The 21,261-nt window shown below is 36.0% G+C and overlaps 2 protein-coding genes and 1 non-coding gene across 3 annotated transcripts; 1 reads left to right on the top strand and 2 right to left on the bottom strand.

Annotated features, from left to right (window-relative positions):
• Window positions 1–478: 478 nt before the first annotated feature.
• Window positions 479–647, bottom strand: LOC125280762. The gene has a single exon (XR_007187742.1). It is a non-coding gene; the product is annotated as a U1 spliceosomal RNA (small nuclear RNA).
• A 5,360-nt stretch (window positions 648–6,007) lies between these two features.
• dimt1l (DIM1 dimethyladenosine transferase 1-like (S. cerevisiae)) lies at window positions 6,008–12,426 on the bottom strand. Its single transcript, XM_048209113.1, has 12 exons — window positions 12,237–12,426; window positions 11,652–11,725; window positions 10,746–10,832; window positions 10,581–10,642; window positions 10,391–10,484; window positions 9,482–9,531; window positions 9,216–9,339; window positions 8,985–9,077; window positions 8,832–8,896; window positions 8,664–8,727; window positions 8,017–8,123; window positions 6,008–7,913 (listed from the first exon to the last, which is right to left on the bottom strand). The coding sequence occupies exons 1-12, from the start codon at window positions 12,292–12,294 to the stop codon at window positions 7,871–7,873; spliced, it is 921 nt and encodes a 306-aa protein (XP_048065070.1). The 5' UTR covers window positions 12,295–12,426; the 3' UTR covers window positions 6,008–7,870.
• Window positions 12,427–12,438: 12 nt separating this feature from the next.
• Window positions 12,439–19,525, top strand: pola2 (polymerase (DNA directed), alpha 2). Its single transcript, XM_048209112.1, has 19 exons — window positions 12,439–12,585; window positions 12,820–12,934; window positions 14,394–14,518; window positions 14,661–14,746; window positions 14,860–14,917; window positions 15,167–15,276; window positions 15,472–15,665; window positions 15,963–16,051; window positions 16,207–16,359; window positions 17,228–17,290; window positions 17,392–17,446; window positions 17,521–17,645; window positions 17,816–17,854; window positions 17,949–18,022; window positions 18,118–18,226; window positions 18,495–18,601; window positions 18,836–18,892; window positions 19,027–19,153; window positions 19,257–19,525. The coding sequence occupies exons 2-19, from the start codon at window positions 12,853–12,855 to the stop codon at window positions 19,407–19,409; spliced, it is 1,806 nt and encodes a 601-aa protein (XP_048065069.1). The 5' UTR covers window positions 12,439–12,585; window positions 12,820–12,852; the 3' UTR covers window positions 19,410–19,525.
• Window positions 19,526–21,261: the final 1,736 nt, after the last annotated feature.

The raw sequence follows: 21,261 nt of genomic DNA, 5'->3' as shown, positions 1-21,261 counted from the left end.
TGTCAACAGCATTTAATATTAAAAAAGTTAATATTTAGAAAGAGAAGAAATTCTTACTGTAGTTCAAGTACATTGCAAAAAAGACTTCTTGATGCGTTTTTAATTAGTCTTGTGTGACTTCTTTGAGAAAAAAATTGTAAAAATCCTTAAAACAAGATAAGTTTACTTAAGAAGATGAGCAACATAAGATATTGCAACTCAATTCTCATAGAGTATCTTTATTATTGGTGTATTTTTGTGTACTGGCAAACACACACACACGTGCACACACTACAAGCCATTTGCCACGGTGCCCTGTGAGTGATAGGGTGTTAGATGCCTTGCTCAAGGGCACCTCAGTCGTGGGTATTGAGGGTGGAAGAGAGCGCTATTCATTCACTCCCCCCACATACATTTCTCTGCTGGTATTGAGAATCGAACCCGCAACTCTCGGATTATCAGTCTGACTCTCTAACCATTATACTGGCTCAAAAAAATCCAGGGGCGAGTGCAAACGCAGTCCCCCACTACCATTAACGATTAAATTCAGTCAAGATTCCCACATTTGGGGAATTGGCAGGAGTAAGCACAGCCGGACTGCAATGGCCAAGCCTCGCCCTGGGTGAACCACCTTCTTGATCACGGTGTCTCCTCTTTCAGGCAAGCGTATATGGCTGAATTAAACCAATATTTCCACTTGCCATTGTGTAGTGTTTACTAGAGTTGACTGAGTGGATCATGAAGTCTGAGAAGGGGGGGAAAAAAAATAAAAAATCGGACAATACAGATTTAAGGGCCAGATTTACTAAACAGGGCAAATTAACTTGCCTCTCCAGTTTTGCGCATAATCTACTGCTGGCGCGCAAATTAAAGAACACAGACACAGTCAAATCATTTACATAATGACCAGCGCAATCTACCAAGAACAGTGCAAATTAGTGTTGGGTCACAAATAAGCAGAGCTGATATTTATCAGGTGCGGGTCGACACAGGTGCAACTTGTTACATGTAATCTGACAAACATGTACACACATAGATATATAGGCCAACATGGCTTGGCAAATGATGTTTGGAAAACACGGCGCAAATACCAGTAAATTGACGAGCGCAAACATTAGTAAATCATGCTGCATGATTCATTTAAATACTCATTAATTTGGCACCTGAAATGGAAACTCCTACAAATGCATATGCAATAAGGTCATCTGCAAAAACAACTCAGTCCACGCCTTTTCAGCGCTAATTTTGCAGTGTGTGTCTTTAGTAAATCCCGACAGTATTTTTTTAATGCAAGAGGGTTTGTGCTGCCGCAAACCGTTAGTAAATCTGGCCCTAAGTATTTTTACACATTTTTAAAAGAGAAAAAATATATTACAGTTTTTTACAGACGCTAGGACACATTTCTCAATACTTAGGTCACTTTTGCAAAACTCTTCACACAGTGAGCACAACAGAAGTCTATGTGGGCTAAACTGAGGATCAATTATCATTGCTTTGGCACAAAATGCATTCAATGACTACATCTCTCAAATTTCATGAATTCGTTTCTCACTCAGACACAACAACTACCAAAACTCTTTGTACGTACAGGCCAATTTGCACATGCTTACATACTATTTTCAAAACTGTTAAACTTATGTTCAAAACAATAACATAATACAAAACTCAATAAGACAGCAATTTGCTGCATTTCTACAGTAATATTGTAATGAAATATATGGTGAATCTAAAAAATCAAATACTATCAAAGCAATTAGATGAAACTGAACACCTGCAAGCATTCGTTTTTCAATTTCATTATCATCCATTCAAAGAGGAAAACTTCGGAATAATTTATACTGTTATGTAGTAAACAAGGTTCATGTAACAAACTGCAGTGAATTATAAACAATAGACAGTGTTATTCTTGTTTTGTTAAGAAATTTTACAAAAGAAAACATTGTATAATGATACCTGATGTTAGTGTTTTTAGGTCAGTATTTTATGAAAACCTTCAAAAATTTTGGGTGATAACCTTTGCTAGTGTTCTGGAAGAATGAATTGATTTGAGACATGAATGAAGTGTTTTGGTAGATTTAGTGCATTTTGAATGTGAAATTAACTGCTGTGCCAAGATGAAAGTTGGTTAGGAGAACTGTGTGAAGAGTTTTGAAAAAGTGGCCTAAGTATTGAGAAATGTGTCCTAACGATTGTAAAAAAAAAAAAAAAACTGTAAAGGGGACCTATAATGCCCCTTTTACAAGATGTAATATAAGTCTCTGGTGTTCCCCAGAATGTGTCTGTGAAGTTTCAGCTCAAAATACCCCACAGATCATTTAGTATTTGGGTGTGAGCAAAAAATGCGTTTTTGTGTGTGCCCCTTTAAATGCAAATTTCCCAGCCCCTTTTCCAGAAGAGGGTGGAGCTTTAAAAGCTTGCGCTTCAACAACAACACAACTGGAGAATCTCACGCAGCCAAAATGTCAGAAATTGAGGTGTTCAGCCTTGCATGTTTGTACCAGAGTTCAGACACTGCATCTACAACAACTCTTCCTCTTCTCTAAAGCAGCCCAACATGGCCTCACCCCCTTTGCTGTATGTTCCCGGGGGGCTGGGTTTATGTAAATTCTGGGGTTTGTGATGTAACCAACCCGGGAAGACACTCTTAGTCCCTACCAGCCGTTTGTTGTAGTCCTTAAAAAGCGATTTCTGTAAAAGAAAATATCTCTTTGGGCATTGTAACTTTGCAGATGTTATTTATGCTCAAACAGCAACATTACACAATTACTAAAGTTAAAAAAGTGAAATCATAATCAAGGACCCCTTTAAGAAAATAACTTTTTCACCACTTTCAATGTATGTGAACAAAGCGAGTTTTAATCCAATGCATGTCCTCATCATTCTATGCTTTTCTCTACATCATTTAGTGTCCTCCTACCCTCCTAAAAATAATTAAAAGGCCAATAATGAAAAAGAGAAATTTCACTCTCAAGCAGTACTTTTGGACTATGGCTACCTGAAATGTACCTTGCTAAATGAGCTTATCAATAGTGGCACAAATTAACAAAAGCACATTTTGACACATCTAAGATGCAAGATCCATGATAGAATGAAATCATCACTGCCAGCCAGGAAACAAATTCAATACTGTGATGGACCTTTGATGGACCCCTATGATGGAGACCTCTGTAAGACAAGCTTATCATGGCATCGATGTCTGGGGGTTGTTAAGACCAGCCCCGCACCATTGACCCTGACAGGCGCTAAATGCTACAGTGAGTATTTATGGGACACCTCCACGGTCTGCAACAAAACATGAAGGTCAGTGAAGGCAAGAAAAACTTCTACAACTACAATAGGAAGCATCAGATGAAACCCTTCAACAACTGATGCTTGACCTGCAGGTCAGATATTTCCCATGGCCTCCAGTCGCTCAGAGTTCAGCTTTATTCTCTTTTAGAGACAGTGATCAAGAGAATATAAGCGTCTGTCCCAAGTGAACAATTTAACAGGAAAAAAGAGACCGATACAGTAGATAGATAGATAAATAAATAAATCTCAAAGTCAAACACGTTTCGCAGGATCAATGTGTAGATTCGGCTGGCGTGTCCTCCGGGTGCCAGACTCAAAAGCTCTCTCGCTTTACTTCAAAGAAGGAAGACATTTGAATTTCTAATCTCGATCCTATCAGCAGGCCCAAGGCTCAGCGACTGGCAAGAACCTGCATATACAGGAAAACTAGGACAGTATCTGGGCAGCATGAGAGGGATTCACACCTAAAGCCCAATTAATAATTTTCATCACGACTTCAGGAGCCAAGCAGAAAACGGAGAGTCTGCGCTAGGATAATGGAGCGTTTGCGACTCAGCCGGAAAGTTTGTAACACTGCTGAAAGCATTTTGCCGTAAGGTCACATACATTTCTCAGACAATTCAGTCACACCTGCGGACAAGATAAAGCGATACACCGTGAAACAGTTAGACAGGGATCTGTACAAATGAGCAGGTGTGATGCAAAGATAAATAAATAAATAAATAAAAGCACAGTTGCACTGCAGGATGTCCTGCAATAGGAGATACACCTGTTCAGATGACATTTAGCTCTGGAAATGTCAAACATGACTGTTTGTGCTTCATAATTTCATGTTTTATGCATCACTTTAAAATGTGTGCTTTGTGAAGTGTTGAGACAGTCAATGTGGGAAGTTTCTGAACTTTCATAAAAGTCACAAATAATCTGCATCTCTGTCTATGTGCCATTGGTGAAATAAATACTTTTAGACAATTATTATGTTACAAAAGATTTAATGCTGTTCAAAGATGTAATGCTGTTATTTTACAAATAAATGCTGTTCTTTTGAATCTATTTATCAAAGAATTCTGAATAAAAAGGTGTCATGGTTTCCACAAAAATATTAAGCAGCACAACTGTTAACACTGATAATAAATGTTTCTTGAGCATCAAATCAGCATATTAGATTAATGGCTGCTGCAAATTCAGCTGTAGTATGGAAGAGGATTAGGGCCAAGCAATAATACAAAAAATAATAAAACCATCTCAAGATTAAAGTTGTTAAATTTCGAGAAAAAAGTCGAGATAAAATGTTGAGAATAAACTCATTAAAATACGAGAAAAAACTCGTTAAATTTCGAGAAAAAAGTCGAGATAAAATGTTGAGAATAAAGTCATTAAATTACGAGAAAAAAGTCGTTAAATTATGAGAAAAATGTCGTTAAATTTCGAGAAAAAAGTCGAGATAAAATGTTGAGAATAAAGTCATTAAATTAACGAATTTATTCTCGTAATTTAACGACTTTTTTCTCGTAATTTAATGACTTTATTCTCGTAATTTACTGACTTTATTCTCAACATTTTATCTCGACTTTTTTCTCGAAATTTAACGAGTTTGTTCTCATAATTTAACGACTTTTTTCTCGTAATTTAACGAGTTTATTCTCAACATTTTATCTCGAATTTTTCTCGAAATTTAACGACTTTTTTCTCGCAATTTAACGAGTTTATTCTCAACATTTTATTTCGACTTTTTTCTCGAAATTTAACAACTTTAATCTCGAGATGGTTTTATTTTTTATTATTGCTTGGCCCTAATCCCCTTCCGTAGGGGGCTCTGCCATCACAACAATAAATTACATTTTAAAATATATTCAAATAGAAATCAATTTATTTATAGTAATATTATTTCACAATATTACTATTATTATTATTATTTTTAACAAATACATAAATACAGCCTGGCTGAGCATAAGAGTCTTATTTCAGACATTTAAAAAAAAAAAAAAAAAAAATCCTACCAACCCCAAATATTTGAATCGATCTGTCTATCTATCCATTCTTCCTGCTCTGACTGTGCATGAACAGACCCTTGCATTGACAGTAGAGGCCATTGTCACTCATGTGAGGCTGTACACCTGTGGTGCTCCGAATCTTAAATCAATTTCTTCCTGTTCCCCATAGAGCAAGACACTTCACCCCATAATATATGAGTCCCTGCCAGCTATCAATCAATAGAGATGGATCTGCCAATTCTTCTGCGGTAAGAACCTTCAGTCCAGACATGCAGTGACATTATGGTGTTGGTAGGAGTGAAAAGAAACACTTTTGTAAAGGGGAAACGTGCAGAATTTAATTTCATTAAGAGAAAGAAAGAAAGAAAGAAAGAAAGAAAGAAAGAAAGAAAGAAAGAAAGAAAGAAAGAAAGAAAGAAAGAAAGAAAGAAAGAAAGAAAGAAAGAAAGAAAGAAAGAAAGAAAGAAAGAAAGAAAGAAAGAAAGAAAGAAAGAAAGAAAGAAAGAAAGAAAGAAAGAAAGAAAGAAAGAAAGAAAGAAAGAAAGAAAGAAAGAAAGAAAGAAAGAAAGAAAGAAAGAAAGAAGTTAGGTTTCTTGTACATTTTACATTATTTATGTAAATATCTACAATGGTACTCGAGAGCCATCTAGTGGTCAAATATAGTATTGGCAACAAACGACTGAAAATAGTCAGAAACAGCCACAGGAATAATCCACTGAATAATCCACTCATTTAATCTTATGTCATGTGAATGATCACCATTAGTTGGCATTTTTATTCAAGTCTGTAGAGTGTACATGGCTGAAAGAAAAAAAAAAGACTGGTTTAAACAAGTCAGACCAGCTAAAATGTGCCCAAAATCCTTCTAAAACTATCCAACAGACAAACTAGGGCCCAGTTGGATAAATACCACCACTATGTTAAGAATGTAAGAACTAGTCTGACCAGCTAGCAGTTAGACAAGAGGTAATCTGTCTTAATTTTTGGGATTCAAATTAGACTAATCTATTTTATGTAACGGACTTAAAAAAAAAAAAATGTTGACTAGTCTTAAAGAAAAAAAAATGAATGACTTGCTTGTAAGACTAGTCTAAGCAGTTTATGCAACTGGCCACAGATCCCAGGTTGGTTTAAGCTGTTTTTTTGTCTGTTTGTTTTTTCACAGCAGGGTACACTCAGAATCTTGGGGATTGCCCACATTAGTATGGTGCACAAAAGGCCTCATTGAAGTCATTCATTTGTATTCATACTCAAGAGAATGCGGAGTACGGTGAAGTGTTTATAGACTCCCTAAAAAGTATTTGTCAGCCTAACAATGTAATCAAAAGCTTTGAAAAATTTCTTTGTGAAAACAAATCATTGCACAAGTAGTGTATTCAAGATTTTACTGCCAACTCAAGTGTTGCTTATCATACAGCAAAAAACTTCACCATATAATTGTTGCATCAAAGCAACTTTCCCCAAGTTCAGATTTCCATCTTTAACTTTCCTCCCACACCAAAACAGAAGGAGGATCTGAAACTCTGCTTGACAGAACAATTTAAAGCAGTTGAGTGCATCTTTGAAGAGTTCAAAGTGATTCATAATAGAAACACACTACTGAAAAGTCTCACATATGGTGAGCAAAACAGTTCTCTCAAGTTTCTTTTAAATTTGTATGCAGATTTAACACAAAACATGATTTTCCATGGTTTTACTCAACTTGTACAGCTAAGCCTTCCTAAGAAAAATGCCTTAAATGAATCTGAGAACAGGTCAATCACCTATTACACAATTAGCAATTATATTTACACATCAGTTTACATACTAGTAACATTAACTGTGGGTAGAATGTTAATAAAGATTTATAGGCAACACCTTGACAATAAGTTTCAACTCGTTAACAGTTAATGCAATAGCTAACAATGAATAATACTTTTACAGCATTTATTAATCTATTAATAAAATGCTAATTTTTATAAATTTAATGTATTATAAACAAACTTGAATTAGCAATTAGTATAATTATACATTTACATTAACCTAAATAAAAAATGCTGCAAAAATTGCCGCTCATTGATAGTCGATAATTATTTCATGACACTTAATACATTAACTAATGTTAACCAACTAATGTTAACTCACTTATTGTGAAGTGTTAGCAGGTTATTTCTCAATTTGACAGTTCAATATTGAACAGTAATGGGCAGGATAGCAGTGTGTGTGTGTGTGTGTGTGTGTGTGTATACTGCTGAGACTGATGGGGATGAAGACTAATATTCTCTACAATAGCATCAGTTATACGAAAAGTAAACTGGTGTACTCACAACTTCAGAGTACATAAAGCTGAAAGTTGTAAGAAGCCATTACAGACGTCCTCTTCAAAGCCTCTTAACAGTCAGCATGCACACAACTAAAGGTTTACCTCAGAAAGAAGTCCATAAATATTTCATCATTGAGCATAGGCACAAAAAATTCCCAGCCTGAGAGATTGAGTGTCCCACTGAATGTCCAATAAAAAGAAATGCCTTTCATTTCTTCACATGGATGAAAGCAATAACTAGAATCCAAGAAGACTGTGACATCACTTCCTGTCAACCTAGTAACTGTCCCCTGTTCCTTAAGTCTTAGGAGAAGTGTATCCCGGCAGAGTTGAATGCATGAAGAAGCCTACCATAAAATATGGATGCAGAAAAGATGCTTAATGAAACCGTCCAAAAAAAAAAAAAACATTTAAAAGCATTTTTCATGAAGTAAAGCATGTCATACTTACACCATGAAATCATCTATATCCATGGAGCGTGCCCTCTTTTCACTAAACTTTGACTCTTGAAGGATGCTATCAATTTTCTGAGCAATGTTGAAATCCTGTTGTAATTCCTGCAATACAATTTAGAAATGTATTTTAATATAATTGTGTACCAGGTCAAGTATAATTAAAGTGTCTAAAGCCTTGTTCAGACTGTCAGTCCAAATCTGATTTTTGTGCATATCCAATAAAATTTAACAAGTGTGCACTGCAAAAAAAATCAATCAAAAAATAAAACATTAAATCCGATTCAAATCTCATTTCTGGGAATCCGTTTCTGTCTGATGGCTCGGATTTTGCTAAGTTTTTTTGCTTGTCACTTTCTCACGCCACATAAACATATCAGACGTTGTTGCAGAAACACATTTTCATATTGTAAAACAACATTGCAAACGCCACCATCTTATTTCTGCCGTATATCTACTAACACCATAGAAACCAACACAGAAATTTCGTAAAATGAAACAGTGCCACAGGACACACAAATCGGATCTGAACAGTTGTGATATACAGTGTGGCCAGTCAATCATTTAGAAAAGATTCCAATCGGATACACAAATAATCTGGTTTCGACTGACAGTGTGAACGCAGTCAAAGTGAAGCAGACTCACTATGTTGTGCACAGAACAGTGAATTCTGTAGTTCTTTTCCAGTAATTGCTCAACTGCAGCTGACCTGGGTTGAAAAAAAAAAAAAAAACACAAACATTAATACTGGCCAGCTTCTTGAATTTATTACTATAGATCACTCAACAAAAACACCATTTAGTGATGTCTTACTTGAAGGCAGCACTGAGCGTTTTGTTCTTTCGAACAAATGCAATTCTGACAAGACCATCCCATTCCTTTAAATGTGGGGGAAAAAAAAAAACTCTTGTTATATTACTTCCAATAACTGCACAGACAGTATACACTATAATTAAAGACACTTACCTGGAAGTTGACAGGCGGCGGAGGATTTTTGGGCTCTATCCTCACCACGCTGGACTCTACTTTTGGAGGCGGTCTGAAGTTGTTTTTTCCTACCTTCATAAGCATAACATTTCAGTATCTTTACATATGACAATGTCAAACTATGCATTCCACACAAACTTGAGGATTTATCCATTCTCAAACTGCAGTCAACTTTATGAACTAATTAATGAACTGAAGGACTCTCAAAACCTTCATGAGATGATCCACCCGGGCTAGGAGCTGTGTGTTGATGGACAATCTGCAGTATAGCTTGTCTCCTGGTTTAGCCACTAAGCGCATGGCAAATTCCCTCTGAAACATCAGCACGGCACACCTACAGACAGCATAAAATGGGAAAGAAAGAAATCATAACGCTCAATACGATGGCAGCAGGAATTAAAGTCCCATTGTTTTTTACTCTACACTGCACTCTGATTTACTGAATCAGCCCAAAAAAAGTTTATCCAATTTCTTACCTAAAAAATGGCCTGTGAAGTAACAGTTTGAACACGAAAGGCGATGATATCTAGGGGAGAAAAAATCTCAGTGTGAATACCTGTGATTCGGTAACACTTTACAGTAAGGTTCAATTTGTTAACATTGGTACCTTTTTTGTTCAAAATTAACAATTTAAATAATGAGTCAATACATCATCAATCCTTCTTCCAAAACCTGTTCTTGTCTTACTCTGATTCACTATGGTTATTAAAAGTGTTTATTGGCCGGTTTCACAGACAAGGCTTAAAAAGGCACAACATGTAACTTTTAAACCGCTACAGGTCACCTATTCAAAACAAAGACATAGCTTGATGACGCCGAGATTCAGCGCAGAATCAAGGGAGATGTCGTCTTCACCTCACAGTGGGTAGAAAAGAATCTGATGGGACTCGGGCAGAAATCATGTTCATGGATGAGATTATTAACGTTACTGTAAAATGAAGCTCCAAACAAAATTCGTAAAGCTTCGAAGCTTCATGAAGCAGTGTTTTGAAATCACCCATCACTAGATATTGTTGAATAAATTTTGTTGAATTATTTTGTTTTTTTGGTGCACAAAAAGTATTCTCGTCACTTTATAATATTAAGGTTGAACCACTGTAGTCACATGAACTGTTTTAAATATGTCTTTAGTAGCTTTCTGGGCATTGAAAGTGTTAACTGTCTTTCTAGCAATGCAGGCCTCACTGAGCCATCGGATTTTTATCAAAAATATCTTCATTTGCGTTCCGAAGATGAAAGAAGGTCACAGGTTTGGAACGGCATGAGGGTGAGTAATTAATGACAGAATTTTCATTTTTGGGTGAACTAACCCTTTAGTATAGTGTTACAAGTGGCTCAGAAGACAGATCTACAGCAACCAAAGAGAAAAATCTTTGAACCAATACCTGATAAGGCAAGTTAGCCACGCACAAGTCAAAAAAGGGGAGCTCCGCCTTTAGGACATCCCCTATGAGGATCTGAAGCTTGTTCTGCATTGGACTGTTCAAGAAAACAGATTTTTCAATCAAACAGATGCTTAAGTTGCTGCTGGGGTTTTGACAGTGGTAGAAATGAATGTGTATGAAAAACATTTACGTGCACTGGACTCTTTTCTGAAGCTCAGCAACAAGCCTTGTGTCCAACTCGCATGCAACAACCTTTGAATTAGAGTAAATGAAGTTAATAAAATGTATCACTACTTAATATAGTAAAGAAATTAATCAATACTTAAACTTTAGCAATAAACATTAACTTATTTACTTTCTTGGCTTTCTCCAGGAGTTTGACGGTCATGTTACCAGTTCCAGGACCTACTTCCAAAACCACATCTGTTGGTCGTAGTGCTGCCTGGAAAGATATTTTTGTATTTAATCAATACACTCACTGATTATATTGAGCTGTGACAATGTGGTCACACATTTAGAAATCTTGTTCAGCTGTCACTTTCTTTAAAGGGATAGTTCACCCAAAAATGAAAATTTGATGTTTATCTGCTTACCCCCAGCGCATCCAAGATGTAGGTGACTTTGTTTCTTCAGTAGAACACAAATGATGATTTTTAACTCCAACCGTTGCGGTCTGTCAGTCGTATAATGGATGTCAATGGGAACTCCATCTATAAGAGTAAAAAAACATGCACAGACAAATCCAAATTAAACCCTGCGGCTCGTGACGACACACTGATGTCCTAAGACACGAAACGATCAGTTTGTGCGAGAAACCGAACAGTATTTATATAATTTTTTACCTCTAATACACCACTATGTCCAACTGCCTTGAGCATCCGGTGTGTGAGGTCTGAATGCACTCTGATGCCGGAAGTGATCGCTCGCACTCATTGACATATACACGCGAGAGATCAAACCGATCGTTTCGTGTCTTAGGACATCAATGTGTCATCACAAGGTTTAATTTGGATTTGTCTGTGCGTGTTTTTTTGACTCTTATAGATTGTGTTCCCATTGACACACATTATATGACTGATAGACCGCAACGGTTGGAGTTAAAAATCATCATTTGTGTTCTACTAAAGAAACAAAGTCACCTACATCTTGGATGCCCTGGGGGTAAGCAGATAAACATCAAATTTTCATTTTTGGGTTAACTATCCCTTTAAAAAGGCAAATGACAGATTTGCCAGAAAAAGTCACAATCCACATTACTGACCTTTGCTATGATGGCGTTGACAACCAAAGGGTTTTTCAAAATATGCTGACCAATACCAGTATTGAACATAATTCCTGAAACACATCAAGAAACAGATTTTTTTTTTTTTTTTTTTTTTGTAACATTTATGGGTGGACTCTAACCAATTTTATAGATTTGTGTCAAAACATAATCCCATCAAATGTTTTTTGTTTGTTTGTTTAATCTTTGAAAAAAAAAAGAAAATTGATATTTCTGTCATTACAATTAAGCACATTAATATTGTGTGTGTGTGTACACACACATACACACATTCATATTTATGTATTCATAACAAAGTAAAACGTATATTACGCGCTACAGTGATGGGACTTGGCATTAAAATGTGCTCAACTGTATGTAAATAATGTCACAATGTTCTACGGTCAGAAAAATAGGTTGAATTTCCATTATGTGACCTGGACGTGTTGTTGACAGGTTTCTAAAGGTTCTCCCTTAATCCAAATGAAATTCATAACATGTTTGACTTTCACTACAGATCTATAAGAACAGACTTTACTAAATCGTCAGACAGCATGCAGTACAAAACATCTCAAGGAAACCTACCTTGACTCTTCACCTCCTGATGTTTTCGAGATTTTTTCTCGGCTTTAACCTTCGGCATTTTGATAAGTAATGTCTGAGATTCCAAAGAGTGAAATTTAATGTACAAATGTGAGTATACGTTTACGATACCATAAGCACGTGTAGCACATACAGGCCTTGGTTCCTTTCAGCTGATCGGATGGAAATTCAGTTGACAGCCTCAAACTCCCTCTGGCGTCTTGGAGGACGCGTGGAGAAACCGGAAGTGACCTTTCAGTGCTGTTTTGCTGGTACTTTTTCGCGGCAATCCGAACGTGATGCAAAGACTGTTGATGAATATGACAGCTGATTTTTCACTTTAAAATAGAAGGTAATCTTTCATATTACTGCATTATCTGTGTTGATGATAGCTTATTTCGAGCTCTGTTTTTCAGCTGAATAAAATAGTATTTAGAAAGCAAATTAGGTTAGGTTATTGTGTTTAGCGCCATTTCAGTGTTTTACTTAGTGAGACTCTAAAAGTTCGCGCTTTTACAGTTGCGATTGATGAAATGTGTGATTCGGAACGTTTATATCTTGAGGGCGTTTTTGTTTTTGCTTACAGATATATCATATTTGTAAATCAGCGGACACAACAATGGCATCAGTCACTGCAGAGGACATCAAGTCTGAGCTGGACACTTTCAACATAGCCTTCAACGATGACACTGTGGACAAACGTAAACGTCAAGTTTCTTATTTATTGTTTTTATAGACTTTTAACATATATTTATATTTATATAAATATAATAATTATTATATTTATTATAATTTATATTTATAAAACAATAATAATTATTGTTAACGTGACATAATGATAAAAAAGTAAAGATTAATATGTGCTTTTTTATATATATATATATATATATATATATATATATATATATATATATATATATATATATATACTGTGCAAAAGTCTTATGCACGTCAGTATTTTCACCCCCCCAAAAAAGGTTTTAAGCCAGTTATTTATATCTTTTGCTGTAGTGTGTCAATAGGAAATATCCGTTCACATTTCCAAACATTCATTTTGCCATTAATTGTAATAATCCAGTGAGATTTTTGAATACACAATAAGACTGATAACAGCCGGTGCTCCACATGGAGATCAGAGCTCACCATCATCAAATCCGTCTGTGATTACATGAAGCGACTTGGGTAAAGTTGGTTTTATATTCGCACATTCGGACATCCGTATTCAATAGCCTTGTTAATCACACTACATTGGACATTCAGTGGACATTCACAAGTAAATATGCCATTAAAACAATACTTGCCTATTTTGATCGACTGTGAAAAATGTTGTAAGTTGACAATCGTTGGTTGTCAATATCATGTTGCTGCTTAAAATTCGCAAACATTAATTTATTGCACATTTATTGGAAAGTCTGAATTTATCAGAAGTCCGAATGTGTGAATATAAATCCAACTTTACCCAAGTCATGAAGAAACAGATGAAACTGAGACAAACCAAATCCAGAAGAACTGTGGCCGTGTCTCCGAGAGATTTTAACAAACCTGCCTCCAAAGCTACGTGAAAAATTATACCCAAGTGTACCTGGACAAGAGCTTTTTTAAATGCAAAGGGTGGTCACACAATATTGTTTTGATTTAGTTAATATAAGTTAATTGATATATAAAATCTATTTATAATATATTTTTTTTAAAAACATCCTCACTTTACAGCATTTTTACACAAGTGCCTAAAACTCTTCACAGTACTGTATCTTTGCAGGCAGGTTTCTTCAAGCGTCTTGGAGACACGGCCACAGTTCTCCTGGATTTAGTTTATCTCAGTTTCATCTGTTTCTTCATGTAATCACAGACGGATTTGATGATGGTGAGCTCTGATCTCCATGTGGAGCACTGGCTGTTGTCAGACTCCTTGTGTATTCAAAAATCTCACTGGATTATTACAATTAATGGCAAAATGAATGTTTGGAAATGTGAACGGATATTTCCTATTGACACACTACAGCAAAAGATATAAATAACTGGCTTAAAACATTTTTTGGGGGGTGAAAATACTGACATGCATAAGACTTTTGCACAGTACTGTATATATATGGGCATATATGGTATGTGTGGATATATATAAAGCATATATACACCCACACACCTCTTGTATCTTTATAGTGTTGCAGCAGTGTGTATGTCACAGGCTGAAGGGGGATGATATTGTATGCGAGTGGTTTGCTTTCAGCGCCTCTAAAGAACAGCTGCCGCTCACTCTTGAGAACCTGGACCAGTTTGAACATGAAGTTAGTACAAGGCCATTATAAACACATACTGCTACATGTCAACTGCAGCACAGATTTTCTGGGATCTCTTGAGATGCCATAATAAATAAGACACCTTATGTTTCCCTGCCTGATTTGCATATTGCTTATATACTCCTTACAGATACTGAACAAGAAGAAAAAGTCAAAAGGCTCATCGAAGGGAAGCCAGTTTAACAAGACTAGAGACATCAACTCTATCCAGGAACTGTATCCTTTTAAGCTCAAAACCGTCACTAGGTTTAATTACACATAACATAATTTTATTAGATTTTTTTTTTGCCGTAAATGTTCACAGTGGTCTTCTTAACAGAGTTGCATAGAATCCGAGCAGAAGAGGAAGAGGAGAACTTGTTGGATGCCTATTCAACACCGGCCAAGGTGAGAAAAATGGGACACAGATTAATAGGGGAGACTTGATGGAAATGTAGATACACCGATAGAAATGCATTATTGGTTCCAAATGGGAAAGTATTGTATAGCTCAGCTATTAAAAGTAAATCTCATTTTGTCTTCTAACCCAACTTTTATTTGACCTGCTGAAATTCTGTAATTTGCAATATATTGAAATGTACTTTCTTTGATAAGAAATGTAAATGTATTCCTGTCTTCATCCGTGTGTTACCACAGGGCTCTCAGAAGCGAGCGTTGACCACCCCAGAACATCCTCAGTCCAAGAGAGGTGTGGCCCGTCTCGCCAGTCCCAGTCTAATGCTGTCACCTGCCAGCTTCTCACCAAGGTAACCAATTCACCAAACTTTTATTAAGATATCTTTGAATATATGAGGTCTTTATAAGGCAAACACACCATTAACAAAATCACCCTAAAGAAAACATGGAAAAATTATCATGGCAGTCTGAATCTGATGTCTTTTCACTTCAAGATGATATAATACATTTAATCTAACATAAAGTTGTTTTATGTGTTTGTGTAGTGCAACACCTTCTCAAAAATATGGCATGCGTGGGGGACGAGGAGAGGTGGTTTCGTCTTTTGGGATGGTGCAGGGTCCACGCTGGACGGGTAAAGGACAGACCAGTGTGAGGGTGGAGATGCTGGAAGGAGGAGAGAATTCACTCATCAGCAGCTACAAATATATGTTCCAGAGACTGAGAGACGTGCGGGACGGTGAGTCCATGTTCTCGTTACTGCCGTCAGCACTGACTCAAACCTTCATACAAAACTTTGCTCTTTCCAAGATATGCATTGTCATGATTATATGATTGTTTTATAAGACAGTTACTTACGTACATGGAAGGAAATCATTTCGGGTTTTGTTTGTTTGTTTTGTTGTTGCATGAAATATAAATGGTCATTTTATATGTTTACAAAATGTATGTATATTGCATGATACATACAGACTGTCTCTTTATATTCTTTGTTCTTATTCTTTATATTTATTTATGTTCTCTATCCTGTCTGTAGTTCTGACAGAAAAGATTGAAGAGCTCGGAGAGGAATTGCGGAGTCATTTTAACATAGAGGAATTCTCTCCAGTTTCACTACCTGTTCAGGTACAAGCACAGATATCATCATAACGGCTCAATAATTCAGTTGTTCAAGTGATAAAAAAGAACATATTTATGGCTGGTGTGCAAAACTTAATTTTGGAGTATGTGTATCCATTTTGGTTAATTGATTAGCCTTGATCTCACTCTCTTTCCTGCAGGATAGCATCACAGTACTGGGGCAGGTGTGTTGTGACAGTAACGGGAAGCTCAATGCCCAGTCTGTGCTGCTGGAGGCTGGACAGGAACAGGGAGGCAGACAGGTGCCTGTGGATCTGTCCGAGCTCAAAGAGTTCTCGCTCTTCCCTGGACAGGTGAGATATACACCTATGATTTGATGCACATGCTGCTTTTTTCCTTTTCTTTTATGTTTGTTTTTATTGCCAAGTAATATTATATTATCAATCATTTTAATTTAAAATGCCCCTATTATGCTACTTTATTTTAAAGGCTCCTAAATTTGTTACAATAGGTTTACATGCATCCAAGATCAAAAAACACTTCAATTTTCTCATAATATACATTGCAGAATCAGCTCTTTTCTCACAGTGTCTGAAATGGTGCGGTCTCTCTAAACCCCTCCTTTCTGAGAGCTGATTCTGCTCTGATTGGTCAGATGGCCCAGTCTGTTATGACTGGTCTACCTCTTTATAGCGCGTTGGAAACTAAACATCCATTGAATTTCTGAATATCTGAATTTCAGGTCCTGAAGTGCGTGCAGAGTGGATTTGCTTTTGCAGCACATAAAATAGCGTCTTCTAGATGTTGTTTGCGGGCAGCCAATGAAGACTATAGCCAGGCATTGTGCAAATTTGTTACAAACCTACATTGGTTCATGCAGGAAGACTGAACAGTCAGCTCGTTTCAAATAGTTTAGAATCGGGTTCTTTCTTTTGGAAGACAATAACTTATTCTTTTGTAAGACAATAACATTTATCAAACACTTTGTTCTTTGAAACTATGCCAACCTTTTACATTCACAAACGTCTATGTGTAATACATGAAAGGTAATATCTGAAAAAGCATCATAGGGGCATGTTAAAATTCTCATTATTAGTTTTAGTATATAGAAGTCATTTGAGAATGAATAGTGATGTATCAGAGAATGTATTTTTCCCTATCTCTAGTTATTAGCAGGCAGTGTGTTTGGCATACATTCTTTTACTCTTGTTTTTTTTGTAGGTTGTTGTCATGGAAGGTATGAATCCCTCTGGGGAGAAGTTTGTAGCTACCAAACTGTACGAGGTATCTCTCACTATTACCCTTTTTAATTTAAACCTTGTTTAATTTAAGTTTACAATTTGTTGAATTATGAATATGTATTAAATGATTTGTTTGTCCATTAGGGTATTCCGCTGCCTTTTTACTGCCCGTCTGAAGTGAAACAGGAAATGGATGAAGGTAAGATTGGTGAAAATGTATCAACAACATGCCTGATGAGATCACATTAAACCCTTCATAACACAATTTTTCAGTGTCTGAGCCTGTAATGGTCATGATGGCTTGTGGACCGTACACCCCCTCTGAAAGTTTGACCTATGACCCTCTGATTGACCTCATAACTATCATCAATAAAGATCGTCCTGATGTATGCATTCTGGTGGGTATAGCTTCATGCCCATTTCTGTGGTTTTTTTTTTTTTTTTTAGTCCAAAGAGCAGCTTGTTATGATAAAACCTAATTTATCTCGCAGTATGACTGCTTTTCTGGACATTTAAACATTTGAATCTGAAATTTTGGCTAGTAATTAACTGTTTATTTATTTCGCAGTTTGGGCCATTTGTTGATTCCAAACATGAGCAGATTGAGGTAAACCAGATTTTGTATGGATTTGAAATCCTATAATAACAATTTTTCATCATGGCCACAAATTTAAGCACTTGATTTTCTACCTTTTTAACAGAAAAACCAGGTAACAGAAACATTTGAATCCATCTTCAAGAGATGTGTGGACAGCATAGTGGAAGGAACCAAAGGGTGTGTGTGTGTGTCTATAGTTTTTCTCACAGCTTTCTAGAAAGTACTCGCCAATGTATGATTGTGTTTTCAATGCTTACATTCTTCTATTATAGGTCGGGATGCAGGTTGGTGTTTGTGCCGTCTCAGAGGGATGTCCATCATCATTACATTTATCCTCAGCCACCCTTCAACCTGACCAACCTCAGCAAAGATGATACAGCGGTGAGATGATTAGCTAAAATCTCTGTTCATTTTGATTTAATTGGCCATCCTTTTTTATTCTTAACTGCTGGTGATTAATATTTTATCTATTAGCATGATTCAGGGTAAACTTAAAGGGATAGTTCACCCAAAAATGAAAATTCTCATCATTTATGCCATCCCCGATATATATGACTTTCTTTCTTCAGATAAACACAAATGAAGATTTTTAGAACAATAATCCATTTCTGTGAGTCCATATAATGCAATACTCATTTTCCACCCTTAGAGAGTGACCTTAGCGAGTGACCCCTGCACGCTCCTCATTGGTAATGTGACTTTTGGCCTGACATCTACAGACATTGTGTTTCATATGGGAGCTGAAGAGATCAGCAGGTAATACCACTGAACCAACTGGTGATTGTAGCTTGAAAACAACCTACTACTGACATGTAAATTTACACTGTGGCTACTTTAGGAACAAGAGTAAATGAACTTATGTATAAAATGTACTGTTTTATAGTCATTTCTGATTCATTATTTCATTGATGTCATTAAATAATAAAAAAAAAAAATGCTTCAGAAGAATATGTGCACAAAAGCACTGATTTGTCATTACCGTTTTTACAGTGGCACTGGCACAGAACGTTTCTCAAGGATCATGAAACACATGCTGACCCAGAGGAGGTTTGTAGAACATTTCTCATCTTTAAATGCAACTTCCCATGGCTTGAGTAGTAGTAAAATGTTGTTTGTCTGTACTCTTCTTTGCTACTCCTGTGATATACAGTTGTAAATCTTCTGTTTAATTGTTCTTTTAGCTACTATCCTCTCTATCCTCCTGCGGAGGAAGTTAACATGGATTATGAGAAGTTTCAACAATTCGGCCTAATGAACCTCACACCTGATGTTCTCATCGTTCCTTCTGAACTTCGGTATTTCATCAAGGTAAATCAATCACATTTCAGAAAATTTTGTTAGTTATATACCATAACAAAAAATGTTCCAATTTCAATTCTGACTGGAAATTTTTTTTGCCATTATTTCCCAGGATGTGATTGGCTGTGTATGTGTCAATCCTGGCCGTCTCACTAAAGGACAGGTGGGCGGGACTTACGGACGGTTACTCATTCAGCCGAACCCTGTGCTGGTGGATGGGAAGAGAGTGAGCCCATGTATAGCAGGACAGGTGGTGAAAATATGATACAATATACCTTTTCTATTGCTTGAACTTTATTAAATCATGTCTGTATTTTTTTATGTCTGTATTAAATCTTTTCACTTAAAGTGGCTGGAAAATAAAATACTTTGTAAAAGGCAGTTTTGTCCAGTTAATGTCTAGTTATGTTTAACCCTTGTGCATTCAAAAAAAAAGTTACACATAGGTGCAAAATGGACAAAAATGTCCATGTCCAAAAACTGTCATAAAAATAAGATTTATTAATATTTTTTTCTACTTTCACTGATGTCAATTTTTTAACCAGCATCTGTTCTATCCATAGATACCAAACATTCATTAATTTTAAGAACTGTAACCCTTTAAATGCTGGTTTGTTTACATAATGCCATAGGTGTTTTATGAAAAAATTAAAAATTGTAGTTTATTTTCATAAACTAAATGCTAAGCAGAATTTTTTTTCTTTGCTTATTAGATTTTTGGGTGTGTCAATGAAGAACAACAACATTCATTTTGAGGCATTTATATTTTTTATGTAGTGTCAGATTTTTTACAAAAACTAACACTTAGGTATATATTAATATTTTTTTTTCCACTTTCACTGACTCCACTTTTTTTTTATCAGCACCTCTTCTATTCATAATTACCAAACATTCATTCGTTTTCAGAATTTTAACGCTTTACATCCTCAGCTTCTAATGCACCTGTGTACTGTCAGTGGGCAACACTAGCTTCTCTGCTAAGTAACGTCTCTTCATCTTGCAAACAATGAAATTATCAACCCCTCAAGCACCACATATTTATAGGTTTGGCTGTGAGGACACCTGTGTGAACTCAAACTTTGTATAAAATCTACCAGACTAAACAATCAGCATTTTCTTGTGGTGAAAACTAAAACAATGTGTTTAGGGGCTTCTGAACTTCTACTTCAAATTCAAGCGTACCTTTTATCTCCGTACAAAAACAATAACAAGTGAAAAAGTGCAATCAAGTGTTAAGATGTGTGTTTGGGTGAAAAAGAAAAGCTCATTAACCTTCTTTGACCTTTTTCATAGTTTTCACATGGCCCTATGACCCTGCCAAGGGTGTGACTCATACATGGAGTGGGATTTTTGATTGCCAGTACAATATAATTTCTTTCAAACTAATTACACACATTAAATTTTCAGTAAACACATGCAAACTACACTCTGACATCCTTACCAACATACCCACACAATTATAGCTGCATTATTTTTCCAATTGATTCTATAATAGACTATAATATGCATAAGCAGAAAACACAAATAAAGCGAGCATTTCTTTCATATGCCATATTTGAAAATATGGCACAATCTAGTAAAAAATGGTAAAAATGTAAAATTTGAAGCCTTGCCGATAGAATGCCTATTTGGGTTAAAAAATTGCCGTTTTAATGAGTTTCAATGTGGGCATTTTTGTTCATAAGGTGCTGAGTGTAAGTAATTTTTGTACGGAGGGTAAAATTGATTTTTTGAAGGAAATGAGGGTAAAATATTAAAATTCCAATAAAAATAAACAGCTGAGCCAAAATTCATGTAGTTGGCATTAACAAAGGCACACTTATAACAAAAAACAAAACTGAAATGGAGAAAAAAAGTTCAAAAAGTTGCACAAGGGTTAAAAGAAACTGATCTTGCACATTCCCTATTGTGAATGATTTATCAGTGCAAAAAATTCTGTATTATTTAATGAAAATGTAAAGGATTCGGCTATTGTAATGGCAGACCGCACAGGCTATTAAAAATCCAACTAGCCATTAAGGCATCCAGGTCTGTTTCTATCACGCAACAACCATTTCCTTATTGAATAACCCGTTTCACTCAAATGCATGACATTTCAGAAGTAAAACTAGTTGTTA

The sequence above is a fragment of the Megalobrama amblycephala genome, linkage group LG12, assembly GCF_018812025.1.
Source record: "Megalobrama amblycephala isolate DHTTF-2021 linkage group LG12, ASM1881202v1, whole genome shotgun sequence".
In the NCBI taxonomy this organism is placed as follows: domain Eukaryota; kingdom Metazoa; phylum Chordata; class Actinopteri; order Cypriniformes; family Xenocyprididae; genus Megalobrama; species Megalobrama amblycephala.
This window is presented reverse-complemented; position numbering and strand designations above follow the sequence as displayed.

What these genes read in the sequence shown, in the direction of transcription:
- dimt1l (XM_048209113.1), bottom strand. Translation starts at nt 12,294, where the DNA reads ATGCCGAAGGTTAAAGCCGAGAAAAAATCTCGAAAACATCAGGAGGTG. An exon ending in TCAGGAGGTGAAGAGTCAAG is followed by an intron (nt 11,726 to 12,236) that starts GTAGGTTTCCTT and finishes GATGTGTTTCAG; the next exon opens with GAATTATGTTCAATACTGGT. An exon ending in TGGCTAACTTGCCTTATCAG is followed by an intron (nt 9,532 to 10,390) that starts GTATTGGTTCAA and finishes TTTCTCCCCTAG; the next exon opens with ATATCATCGCCTTTCGTGTT.
- pola2 (XM_048209112.1), top strand. Translation starts at nt 12,853, where the DNA reads ATGGCATCAGTCACTGCAGAGGACATCAAGTCTGAGCTGGACACTTTC. An exon ending in TCTCGCTCTTCCCTGGACAG is followed by an intron (nt 16,360 to 17,227) that starts GTGAGATATACA and finishes TTTTTTTTGTAG; the next exon opens with GTTGTTGTCATGGAAGGTAT. An exon ending in TAGCTACCAAACTGTACGAG is followed by an intron (nt 17,291 to 17,391) that starts GTATCTCTCACT and finishes TTTGTCCATTAG; the next exon opens with GGTATTCCGCTGCCTTTTTA.